We start from the raw sequence: 14,127 nt of genomic DNA, 5'->3' as shown, positions 1-14,127 counted from the left end.
TCCTAGTACAGGGGAGTTAAGGCAAGCAAAAAGGACCCAATCTTCCAAATATTGGGGATGTGTGCTCTGATCACTGATTATTACTTCTGATCACAGAGATGCACACACAGAAAGTTAACCATTATTGTTGTACCTCCCCTAGAGGGCAGGTACCACTTCCCCCTTTCATTTTCCATTTTCCCCCTACAGGAGTCAGACACTGGCTAGGACATGCTAAGACAATCACATATATGGAGAAAATTATAGTTTTTTTAATGTTTATTATTTACAGAGAGAGAGTGTGAGCGTGCAGGGTAGGGGCAGAGAGAAAGAGAGGGAGACACCGAATCCAAAGCATCCTCCAGGCTCTGAGCTGTCCGCACAGAGCCCAATGTGGAGCTCAAACCCACAAACTGCAAGACCATGACCTGGGCCGAGGACCATGACCTGGGCCGAGGACCATGACCTGGGCCGAGGACCATGACCTGTGAAGTCAGACGCTTAACGGACTGAGCCACCTGGGTGCCCCATATGGAGAAAATTATAAATTGACTGCACATGCCCAGGTAACCGCCCAGGAAAGACCTGAGAAGATGTCCAAGTATAAACATGTCTCAGGCTGAATCTCAACACAGAAACCGTGTGCATCAACCAAAACAAAACAAAAAAGAACATTTTTTTTTTAGCCCAGCAAAAACATCAACACCAACAACAACAAAATCCAGAAAATGCTGGGAAAGGCTTTCCAGAGTTACCACATTATTATCCAGTTTTCAACAAACAAATCAAAAGGCATACAAAGAAACAAGTATGGCCTATTCAAAGGGAAAAAAAGAAATCAACAAAACTGTCCCTGAAAAGACCCTGGTATATTATATGCTACACAGAGACTTTAAAACAGTGGTTTTAAAGATGATCAAGAAATCAAAGGAAGAGGTGGATTTAAGTCAAGAAAACAATGGGTGAACAAAATGGAAATGTCAATGAAGAGACAGAAAACCTACAAAGAAACTAAAAAGAAAATTCTGGAACTGAAAAATGTAGTACCTGAAATGAAAATTTTACTAGAGGGATTCAAAGGCAGATTCAAGCAGGCAGAAGAAAGAATCAGTGAACTTTAAGAGTGCAATGGGAATTATCGATGCCCAAGAAAGAAAAAAGATTTCAGAGAACAGCTCCTCAGGGACGGATGTGGGACACCAGCTGAAAGACTAACATATGCATCATGGCAGCTCCCGGAGAGCAGACAAAAAGGGGCAGAGATTATGTGAAGAAATAATGGCTGAAAATTTCTGAAATATGAAAATGAATATGAACCCTGCAGCAGCACAAAAAAACCCCAAGTCAGATGAACTCAGAGACCCACACCAAGGTCCATTATAATCATACTTTCAAAAGACAAAGAGAATCTTGAAAGCAGCAGAGAGAAGCCATTTATCACATTCAAGGATCCTTAGGAAGACCGTAAGACAGTCTCATCAAAAACTTTTGAGGCCAGCAAACTGTGGGCCAGTAAGTTCAAAGTGCTTAAGGGAAAAAAAAAAAAAAAAAAAAAGCCAACTAAGAATCCTGTATCCACTAACATTGTCCTGAAAAAGTGAGGGAGACATTAGGACATTTCCAGACAAATGAAAGCTAAGGAAGTTCACGGCCATTAGGTAGGACCTGCAAAATGCTCAAGGGTGTTCTGCACAGTGAAATCAAAGAACACTAAACAGTTACCTGAAGCTACACAGAGATATGAACATCTCCACAAGGGTAATGTGGGCAATTACAAAATCAGGTATCATTTTGATGGAATATTATCTGGCCATAAAAAAGAACAAAATCTTGCCATTTGCAACATGGATGGAGCTAGAGGATATAATGCTAAATAAAAGAAGTCAGTCAGAGAAAGACAAATACATTATGATTTCACTCATATGGCATGTAAGAGACAATGAAAAAAAATTAAAAAAAGAAAAAGACTAACAAGAAAACAGACTTAAATACAGAGAATATACTGGTGGTTGCCTGATGAGAGTTGGGTGGGAAAATGGGTCAAACATAAAGGAGATTAATACTACACTTATCATGACGATTACTAAGTAATGTATGAAATCGGCAAATCACTACATTGTACACCTGAAACTAATACAACACTGTTAACTATGCTGCAGTTTAAAATAAAAAAGCAGGAATCATTTTAATAATGGTTTGTAAATGTGCTTTGTTTCCTACATGATTTCAAAGGCTACTGCATTTAAAGAAATTACACTATTAATGTAAAAGCTAGTATTACTGTCATCTTGCATTCTACGTAAAGATATAAACCTTGTCACAACAACAACCGGAAGGGAGGAGTACAGACTTGTAAAGGAGCAGAGGTTCTGTATGTTATTGAAATTAAGTTGGTATAAATCCAAGGTAGAGGGTTATAACTTTATGTTGTCAAATGTAAGCCCCCCCCCAGTAGTAACCACAAAGAAAAAAAGGCTATATGATGCACACAAAAGGAAACAAAAAAGGGATTTAAATATTTCACTACAAAAAAAGGAAAATCAACTGAACACAAAAGAAGACATTAATGCAGGAAGTGAGAGGCAAAAAAAGCTGTAAGGCACACAGGACAAAAACAGCACAATGCAGAAGTCCCTCCTTATAATTAATTAAATGTAAATGGATCATGGGGCACCTGGGTGATTCAGTCAGTTGAGCGTCCGACTCTTGATTCTGGCTCAAGTCATGATCTCACGGTTCCTGAGTTCGAGCCCCATGTAGGGCTCTGAGCTGACAGCATGAAGCCTGCTTGGGATTCTGGCTCCCTGTCTCTCTCTCTCCCCCTCCCCCACTTGCGCACTGTCTCTAGCTCTCAAAAACAAACATTTAAAAACATTTTAAAAAGATACATAAATGGATTAAATTCTCCAGTCAAAAGAGACTGGCAAAATGAATAAAAACACGTGACCCACCTATACGATGTCCACAAAAGACTCACTCGAGATCCAAACACACAGACTGAAAGTGAAATGATAGAAAAAAATATATTCCATGCAAATAGTACCCAAAAGAGAGCAGGGTGGTTCTACTAATACCTGGCAAAAGAGATTTAAACCCAAAAAGGTTATAAGAGATCAGAATGTTGTATGTAAATAAAAGGTTCAATAAATTAAGATAGAAAAATTATAAATGTTTACATACCTAATGACAGACCATCAAAATATGTGAAGCAAAAACTGACAGAACTGAGGACAGAGTCCTACAAGAGTTCAAGACTTTAATACCATACTCACAATAATGGATAGAACAACCAGAAAGAAGCTACTTATACAATGAAATACAAGACTTAGCATAATAGACCAATTATCTGACAGACATATACAGACATTCTACCCAAGAACAATGAATACACATTCTCCTCAAGTGTACATAGGACATTTTCTTGGATAGACCATATGTTAAACCACAAATTAAGTCTCAACAGATTTCAAAAGATTAAAAACAACACAACAAGATGGTGCTAGGAATCAGCAACAAAGGAAAACTGGAAAATTCACATAACTGGAAATGAAACTTTTTTTTAAAAACCAATGATCGGGGTGCCTGGGTGGCTCAGTCGGTTAAGCGTCCGACTTCGGCTCAGGTCACGATCTCGCGGTCCGTGAGTTCGAGCCCCGCATCGGGCTCTGGGCTGATGGCTCGGAGCCTGGAGCCTGCTTCCGATTCTGCATCTCCCTCTCTCTCTGCCCCTCCCCCGTTCATGCTCTGTCTCTCTCTGTCTCAAAAATAAATAAACGTTAAAAAAAATTTTTTTAATAAAAAAAAAATAAAAACCAATGATCAAAAATGAAATCACAAGGCAAATTAGGAGATAATAAGAGACAAAGGAAAATGAAAGCACAACATACTAGAACTGTGGGGCACAGAAAAGGTGGTACAGAGAGAAAAATTTATAGCTATGAACACTCTTACCAAAAAACAAGATCTCAGGGGCACCTGAGTGGCTCAGTTGTCTGACTTCAGCTCAGGTCATGATCTCACGATCCGGGAGTTTGAGCCTCATGTCAGGTTCTGTGCTGACAGCTCAGAGCCTGGAACCTGCTTTGGATTCTGTGTCTCCCTCTCTCTCTGCCCCTTCCTCCCTCCCTCTCTCACTCTCTCTCAAAAATGAATAAATGTTAAAAAAAAAAAAATCAAGATCTCAAATCAACAACCTAACTTTTTTACAAGGTAAGAACCAAAAGAACAAACTAAGCCCAAAGCTAGCAGATGAGGGAAAGAAGGGTAGAGATAACATAAAGAACAAAAGGAAAAAAAGTCAGTAAAACTAAAAGCTGGTTCTTTGAAAAGACCAACAACATTGACAAATCTTTAGTTAAATGAACTAAATTAAAACATATTCAAATTACTAAAATCAGCAACATGTGGGGACAATACTATGTACTCCACAAAAATAAAAAGGATTATAAGAATATGAATAACCATACACCAAAAAAAATAACCTAGATGAAATGGGCAAACTCCAAGAAACACAAAACCTACTGAGACTAAATCACAAATATACAATCTGAATAGACATAGGACTAGTAAGGAGATTGAATCAAAACTAAAAATCTCCCAACAAAGAAAAACCCTGGATCTGATGGCTTCACTGGTAAACTCTACCAAACATTTGAAGACCTAATACCAGCCCTTCTCAAACTTTCCCAAAAAACTGAAGAGGAGAGAATACTTCTCAACTCATTCTATGAAAGCAGCATAATCTTGATACCAAAGACAGTACAAGCAAACTACAGACCAACATTCTTTATGAACACTGATCAAAAACAAAAGTTGGACAAGAATACTCAACAAAATACTAGCAAACAGAATTCAGGTAGTGCACTGAAATGATTATACATTGTGGCCAAATAGGATCTGTTCATGGAATCCAAGGATGGTTCAACATACAAAAAATTTATATGCCACATCAACAAAATGAAGGAAAAAAAAAACACATGATGATTTCAATTGATGCAGAGAAAGCATGTGAGAAGATTCAACACCTTTCATGATAAAAATCAGTCACCAAAATAATAAGAAGAAACTAACTTTCACATAATAAAAGCATTATATGAAAAACCCACAGCAAACATAATACTCAATGAGGGGACACTAAAAGCTTTTCCCCTAAGATCAGGAAAAAAAACAAACAAACAAATCAAGGATACCCACCTTTTACCACTTCTATTCAATATAATGGAAGTTCTAGCCAGGGTATTTAATCAAGAAAAATAAAAGGCATCCAAAGTGGAAAGGAACAAGTATAATTATCCCTGTTTGTAGATGAATGTATGCTGAAACCCCTAAAGGAGTCCACAAAAAAATTCCTATTAGAATAAATGAAATTAAAAGCGAAGTATCAGGCAACAAAGTCAACACACACACATACACACCAGATGCACTTCTATCACGATGAGCAATCTGAAGAGGAAATTACAAAAACAATTCCATCCACAATACCATCAAAATGAATAAATTACTTAGGAACTGACTTAAGGAAGTCAATGACTTACACAATGAAAATGAACAAACACTGATGAAATAAATTAAAGAGGACATAAAAAAAAATGTTCATGGACTGGAGGACTTAATGTTATTAAAATGTCAATACTACCCAAAGCAATCTATGGATTCCATGCAATGCCTATTAAACATCCCAGTGACATTGCTGCAAAAGTAGAAAACCCTTGACACTAAAAGCTAAGGAACCAAAGCAAAAATAAACATGTGGGATTACATTACTAAAAACCATCTAACCAACAAAATGAAAAGGTAACCTACCAAATGAGAGAATATTTGTAAATCGTGTCTGATAAAGGGCTATTGTCCAAAATACATATGGAAAAAGGCATCCTAAAATTCATATGGAATCTCAAGTGACCCTGAAAAACAAAAGCAAGTTATTTTTCTTGAAGAAAAATAACAAAGTTGGAAGATTCACACTTCCCGATTTCAAATCCTACTACAAAGTTATAGTAACCAAAACAGTGTGGTATTGGCATACATACAGACCTATAAACTAACAGACTAGAAAGCCCAGAAAAAATCCTTACATAGATGGTCAAATGATTCTTGAGAAGGGTGCCAAGACTACTCAATGGGGAAAGGATGGTCTGGTGCTGGGAAAACTGGATATACACCCGCAAATAAAGTTGGATGTTTAGCTAAGACCGTTTATAAATATTAACTCAAAATAAATCAAGGACCTAAATTTAAGACCTTAGAAGAAAACACAGGACAAAAAGCTTTATGAAACTGCATGTAGCAATGATTTCTTGGATATGAAATAAAAGGCACAAGTAACAGGCAAAAAAAAAAAAAAATAGGCAAATTAGGGGCACCTGGGTGGCTCAGTTGGTTGAGCATCTGACTCTTGATTTCTGCTCAGGTCATGATCCCAGGGTCATGGGATCAAGCCCCACATTGGGCTCCACACTAAGCATGGAGCCTGCTTAAAATTCCCCCCTCTCCCTTGCTCACTCTCTCTAAAATGAAAAGACAAATTAGGTTTTATGAAAATTTTTCAATTTTTTTCAAAGTTTATTTATTTTGAGAGAGAGAGAAAAAGCACGTGTGCATGTGCACGAGGGGGGTAAGGGCAGAGAAAGGAGAGAGAGAATCCCAAACAGGCCCCGCACAGTCAACGTAGAGCCTGACTCAGGGCTCAATTCCATGAACTGTTAGATCATGACCTGAGCCAAAAATCAAGAGTTGGACACTCAAGCTGAGCTACCCCCACACGCCCCAGATTTCATGAAAATTTTACAGTTTTGTACATCAAAAGGCACACTCCAGAGTACAAAGACAACCCACAGAATAGGAGAAAATATTCCCAAAAGTTATCTATCTGATAAAGGATTAATATCTACAACATATAGAAAACTCCTAAAATTTAGCAACAAGAACAAAAAACCAACAACTTGATTTAAAAATGTACCAAGAGCACACCATGTACACTGTATGTTAGCTAACTTGACAATAAATTATATTAAAAAAAAAAAACTATTTACCTTCCTAATGAATAAAACGTACAAAGGAGTGGAATAGATGTTTCTCCAAAGAAGATATACAAATAGCAAGTAAACACATGGAAAGATGCTAAATATCACTGATTAGGGAAATGCAAATCAAAACTAAATAAGATACCAGACCTAATACTCATGAGGATAGCTACTGTAAAAAACAAAAAAACAGAAAACAAGTGTTTGTGAGGATGTGGAGAAACTGGAGCCCTTGTGCACTCTTGGTGGGAATATAAACAGTACAGATACTGTGGAAAACAATATGGTGGTTCCTTAAATTAAAAACAGAACCACCATGTGATCCAGCAATTACACCTCTTGGCATATACCTGAAAGAACCAAAAGCACAGTCTTGAAGAGATTTGTACATTCATGTTTATAACGACAATATTCACAACTGCCAAAATGTGGAAGCAACCAAGTATCCACCAATGTAGGAGGCATAAGCAAAATGTAATGTATACAACATAATGGAATATTATTCACTTAGAAATCCTGACAAATGCTACAACGTGGATGAACCTTCATGGCTAAGTGACATAATTAGTCACAAATGACAAATACTGTAGGATTCTATTTACATGTTCTAGTTAGAACAAAATCTTAAAGACAGAAGGTGTAACGGCAAGTGCCAGGGGGTGGCAATGAGGGAAGAATGGGGAGTTACTGTTCAGTGGGTACAGAGTTTCAGCCTTACAGGATGAAGAATTATAGGGATAATGGCTGCACAGGAACGTGCATGTACATCATGTCACTGAACTGTGCACTAGAAAAATGGTTATGATGGTAAATTTTCTTTTACAACAAAGAAATATCCTAGACATTAATAGGTAGGGAATGTGGGGGAGGGAATGTGGGGGAGAGAACTTATTTGAACTTAAAATCAGGGCCTCTTTCAGTTTCGGTACCCAGTTTGTGAGAATGTATTCATCGAGCAATTGTACAACGACCCCCACCATGTGCCAGACGCAGTACTGAGGATTAGGAACCCAAGGATATTTAAGACCCAGTCCTTTGTAGTCTAAACCAGAAACCAGGAATTCAACTTCAAAAATCATGACCCCAGCAATGCTCTCACACAACTGTGTTCTTTATATATCCACACCATCACAATCAGTACCATCACATAACAAGTAAGTGCAGTTTCAGGCACTATTCTACATATTCAAGATACATGTCTTATTCAACCTTCCCCAAATCCTATAGACAGGTACTGTTACTACTCCTGTGTTATAGTTAGGGCAACTTAATCTCAGAGAATTAGCTAAAATTAGGTCAAGTTGCACATCCAGGATCTGTTTTCAAGTTAATCTGCATCCAGAGCCTGCATTTTTTGTGTAGGTTTATAATGAAATGGGCAAATTGAATAGGCTTCTTCTTATCTACTCTGTTTTGAGAATACATTTAGACCACCACACAGGTCAATGAACAATCTGAAATAGCCAAGAATGATCTCGCTACCGGTAACAGAGGCAGGAGAATGTGAGAAAAAGTTTTCAGAGGTGATAACTAAGCCATTCTTGAACAAGACAAGGATTTTTCTAGGCAGGGAGTATTCAATTTAGTATCCTGCTTAACAGTTCAGCTATGTAGCAGAACAGCATTTCCTGCATGATTTCATCTAAGCCAGTGACTTTAATTATATAATGGAATCTCAAGAAACACACCAGACAGAACAGGATAAAAGAAAAGACCCCTGGGGCCCAGTTCTAGGGATCTTTCCTTGGATGATGCCAGACCATATATGCCTAATGTATTCTTTTAACTGTAGAAAATTTTTCACAGTAGAGACAAAAAATTAAGTAGGCTTTACACCAAGACTGAAAAATTTTTCAAATGCTTAGTTATTTTCAGAGTGTGCATACGTCAGTGGGGAAGGGGCAGATCTGAGAGAGGGAGAGAGAAAATCCCACGCAGGCTCCATACGGTCAGCACAAAGTCTGACTTGGGGCTCAATCTCATAAACCAGGAGATCATGACCTGAGCTGACATCAAGAGTCAGACACTTAACCAGCAGAGCCATCCAGGTGCCCCCAGACTGACTGAACTTTGCAGTATCACAATACCTGGGGTCTACAAAGATGTAGAGGACAACTCTCATGAAAATGTGGCAGGATTGTAAACTGATAAAAATCACTTTGAAGACAGTTATATACTCATTACTCTGCAATTCACTTCTAGGTTCATATGCTAAAGAAATTCTTGTTATATGCACATAAGGAGATACAAACAAGATGTTCACCAAAATACTGTTTTTAACAGCAAAAATCATTTTCCAACAGAGGATCAGATAAATAACATTTATGTAAAATGCTACTACTATACAGTCATTAAAACCCACTGATTTGACTTTAAAATGTCAATATGGACACACTGCAAATGTAATACATGGAAAATGGCAAATACAAGCATACCTTATTTTATTGCATTTTTCAGGTACTCCAGATATTTTATTGCATTTTCAGAAACTGAAGATTTATGGCCACCCCACGTTTAGCAAGTCTATCACTGCCATTTCTCCACCAGTATTTGCTCACTTTGTGTCTGAGTCACATTTTGGTAGTTCTTGCAATATTTCAAACTTTTCATGATTATTGCAATTGTTACAGTGACCTGTGACCTTTGACGTTACTACTGTAATTGCTTTGGGGTGCCACAAACTGCGCCCACTTAACCAATGACAAACTTAACCGATAAATGTTATGTGTTCACACTGTTCCACCAATTGGCTGTTCCCCTGCTCTCCCCCTCTTTTTTGGCCTCCCTAGTCCCTGAGGCACAACAGTGTCAAAATAAGGCCAACTGATAACCCTACAGTGGCTTCTAGGGATCCAAGGGAAAGGAAGAGTCACACGTCTCTCACTTTAAATCAAAAGCTAAAAATGGTTAAGCTCAGTGAGGAAGGTGTGTTGAAAGCAGAGATAAGCCAAAAGCTAGGCTTCTTGTCCCAAACAGGCAAGTTGTAAATGCAAAAGGTAAGTTCTTGGAGGACATTAAAAGTGCTACTTGTCAACAAACACGTAAGACAAACAGCCTAACTGCTGATACGCAGAAAGTCTTAATTTCTGCAGAGAAGTCTGCAGAGAAGATCAAACCAGCCACAACCTTCCCAGAAGCCAAAGCCTAATCCAGAGCAAGGCCCTTACTATCTTCACTTCTGTGAAGACAGAGAGGGGAGGAAGCTGAAGACAAATATGAAGCTAACAGAGATTGGTTCATGAGGTTTAAGGAAAGACACCATTTTTATACCATAAAACCGCAAAATAAAGCAGTAAGTTACCCACAAGGTCTGAGATAATTAATGAAGGTTTTCAGGGCACATGAAACAGCCTAAATCAGAAGAAGACGCCATCTAGGACTTCCACAGCGTGAAAGGAGAAGTCAGTGCTTGGCTTCAAAGGACAGGTTGACTCCGTTGGTAGGGGCTAATGCAGCTGCTGGCTTTAAGTCAAAGCCTGTGCTCATGCGCCATTCTGAAAACCCTAGGGCCTTTAAGAATTATGCTCAATCTACTCTGCCTGGACTCTGTCAAGGGAACAACAAAGTCCGGACAGTACTTCTGTTTACAATGTGGTACACTAAATATTGCAAACCCAAATATTGTTGAGACCTACTGCTCAGAAAAAAAGGATTTCTTTCAAACTATTACTGTTCATTGACAATGCACCTAGTCACCCAAGAGCTTGGACAGAGATGTACAAGGAGATCGATGTTGTTTACACACCTGCTGACACAACATCCATTCTGCAGCCCATGGATCTAGAAGTAATTTCAACTTTCAAGTCTTACTATTTAAGAAATATTTTGTAAGGCTATAGCTGCCATAGATAGGGATTCCTCTGATGGATCTGGGCAAGTAAACTGAAAACCTTCTGGAAAGGATTCACCATTCTGGATGCCAATAAAAACATTCATGATTCATGGGAAGAGGTCAGAATACCAACATAAATAGGAGTTTGGAAGAAACTGACCCCAACCCTCATGGATGACTTTGAGGGGTTCAAGACTTCAGGAGAGGAAGTCACTGCAGATGTGGTAGAAACAGCAAGAGAAAAAGAATTAGAAATGGAGCCTGAAGATGGGACTCAATTGATGAAATCTCACGATCAAACTGTAACAGACGGGGGGTTGCTTCTTATGGATGAGCACAAAAAGTGGAGATGCTGGGAAGACTGCTGAAATGACAACAAAGGATTTAGAATATTACCTATACTCAGTTGATAAGAAGGCAGAGGCAGGGTTTGAGAGGATGGACTCCAATTTTTTTCCCCTACTATAAACGTTTTTGAGAATTTTACAGGTCTCAGGAAAAACTAAGAATGTGTATGTATGTATATGCATACATATGTATTAACACTTTATCTCCACATCATATTACATTACAAAGATTTTTATGTAGCTAAACATGTAAAAAGATTATTCTCAAAAGGTATTATTCTATTAACTACATGACATTCCATCGTTTGAATATACAGTATAAATATTTCCCTCTTGGGAGACACTTAAGCTTTTTCAAATTTTCACCACTGTAACGATGCTCTAAGTATCCGTTTACATAAATCCTTATTTGCACTGATTACTACTCCGTAGGAGAGATTCTCAGATCTCGACATACTGAGTCAAGGAGCGTGATGATTCCTAAAAGCTAAGAAGTTATCTTTGAGGCCGAGTTGTAAAGAAGCTGCAGTGGCAAACAGAGGAGCAATGCCAGGAACCCTTCCTGAGTGCAAAGATGGTGAGTCGATCCTCCCTTTCCTGTCATGGGATGGCAGCCCGCTTAGAGGTCCGACTTCCATTTTGTTCTCCATCTTGTTGGGAGAAATTGGTAATCAGATCTTGGAGGACAAATCAGTTCCTTAATGTCACTGGTCATGGACCTCTGACAACTCTCACAAGAACATCCAGGGACTTTGCAACGCCCACAACATCCACCCCATCTAGCCCAACACCCCTGCAGCCACGGTGTGGGCACTCCCCCTTCCCTACTCCCCCATTCTGTGCCTAAAACATGCCAAGCTCTCTAAGAAGCCTTAGTCCAACCTTTTCTGTCTGAAATGTTTTCCCCACACTCTTTACAAGATCTAGCTTCTTCTCCTCCTTTAGTACTCCGTTTTAAACATACCTCCCCAGAGAGTTCTTGCCTGACCATGTCACTCAAAACATCATTACTTCATAGTACTTACTAAAACTTGCAATGATTTTACTTATTTCTCTACTGAGTTTCTCCCATTATCCATGATGGGAGAGCAGGTTCTGAGAATACCACGTAAAGTCAGGAATCCCTGAAGCCTAACAACAGTGACTGGCATGAAGTACGCATTCCTTAACTATTTGTTGAATTTCTGGTGAATTTGGCTAACTGTGGAAGTGGGACCAAGTGTTTAGTAATCTAAGTAGTAGGAATCTAAAGACAGAGTTTGGAGGGAGGGACCTGAGCTACAGATTCAAGGTTGGGTTCATCTGCTTTCCTTGATGTGGTAGCTGAAGGAGGTCTCCCAAAGATGTCCATGTCTTCATCCCCGGAACCTGTGCACATCTCAGAATGAAATACCAGTGTCTGCTTAGCTGCACAGACAACCAATCATCCCATTGTTAGAACAGCATGATCTAGGCTCTAAGGCCAGGACTCCATCTATGGCGTGCCTGGCTCAAGAGAAATCTGAGCTGCAGCAGCCACAGCATCCATTGGAGCCCCAATAAAACCAAGACCACAGCAGACACAGGAGTCAAAACCTGGGCATAAACCTGCATGCACCTGAAGATGTGCTGTTTGTGGGAGCTGAGTGTCAGAAAGTGACCAAACAACACAGTGACAGCAGACTTTGATTTAAGCCTGAGATTAGCCACTTAGTAGGTAGCCTTGCCCAAGTCCTCTAACCTAGATGAGACTTCGTTTTCTCATCGTAAAATGGAACCGAATCCTTCCTAAAACAAGGGTGATACTATTTTCAGAAGCTGCCACAGCCACCCCACCTTCCACAACCACCACTGTGAACAGTCAGCAGCCATAGACCTCAAGGCAAGACCCTCCTCCAGCATAAAGACTATGACCCACTCAAAGTTCAGATGATGGTTAGCCTTTTTTTTTTTTTTAGCAATTAAGTATTTTTAAAGTATGAACAATTTTTTTACATATATAATGCTATTGCACACATCATAGACTACAGAATGGCATAAATATAACTTCCATATTCACTAGGAAACCAAAAAATTCCTTTGGCTCACTTCATTGCAGTATCGGCTTTGCTGTGGCAGTCTGGAACCCAACCCACAATTTCTCTGAGGTATGCCTAAGTTCCCAGCATGTCTGAGGCAACCCAGTGAAATTTAAGCCATTGTTGAGGGTCATTCATATTGAAATATAATTCATGAAATCTTCTCAAAGAAGAAAAACACATACGTTGAATCGAGATTTTGTGAGTTTTTAAATTGACATAAGCTAAAGAAGAGTAAGGGTTGTTATCAGCTCATGATGTACACCAATTAATAGAAAATACACATGTACTTTATTGGAAGTTTGAAGAGACCAGACATACCAGCATTCCTAGTTCCTCCTATGTCCTTCTCCCATTTGCCCTCCAGTTAGAACAATGTACTAGAAATAAATTCTATAGTTACCACAGGTCAGTCTCCTTTGTGAGGACATCTCTCCTTCAGACATTTAGCTACTTTATGTTCATATACGCCTGCATCTTTATGGGAATGATTTCCAACGTCAACTTAGGAAGTAAATCAAAGAATTTATAATGAAAGAGCAGCAATTGCCAGTTCTTATTCTGCAAATCCCACTATTGCCAAATTTCTTCAAGATCCACTTAAAGAATTAAAAATATGTTCAACTTTCAACTAAAATAACCCCAACAACAAACACTCCATCAACATGTTGCAACTTCCACAAATGCTTATGACACAGCACCGTCAGGACATCTGAGTCTCCTTGTGAAATACCACCTTCAGGGGATGCTGCCCTCTCCCCTCCACTATCCTATGGAATATCCTAAATATCACGAAAACTCAATGCTTGCTGGGCACCTGGGTGGCTCAGTCGATTGAGCATCTGACTTCGGCTCAGATCATGAACTCACGTTTTGTGAGTTCCAGCCCC

At 39.0% G+C, this 14,127-nt stretch overlaps 1 protein-coding gene across 13 annotated transcripts in view; it reads right to left on the bottom strand.

Annotated features, from left to right (window-relative positions):
* Positions 1-14,127, bottom strand: part of CPEB1 (cytoplasmic polyadenylation element binding protein 1) — a 90,663-nt gene that overhangs the window by 59,700 nt on the left and 16,836 nt on the right. For 2 of the 13 annotated variants that reach the window (XM_042987974.1, XM_042987975.1), the window contains exon 2: positions 13,641-13,741. The exons of the other annotated variants lie outside the window; for them this stretch is intronic. In XM_042987974.1, the coding sequence (XP_042843908.1) occupies positions 13,641-13,683 (43 nt within the window). In that variant the 5' untranslated portion in view covers positions 13,684-13,741. The remainder of the gene's footprint in view (positions 1-13,640; positions 13,742-14,127) is intronic. 13 annotated transcript variants of the gene reach the window in all.

Source organism: Panthera tigris, chromosome B3 (genome assembly GCF_018350195.1).
Source record: "Panthera tigris isolate Pti1 chromosome B3, P.tigris_Pti1_mat1.1, whole genome shotgun sequence".
Classification (NCBI taxonomy): Eukaryota; Metazoa; Chordata; class Mammalia; order Carnivora; family Felidae; genus Panthera; species Panthera tigris.
Note: the sequence above shows the minus strand (reverse complement) of the source record. Positions and strands in the feature narration are given on the sequence as shown.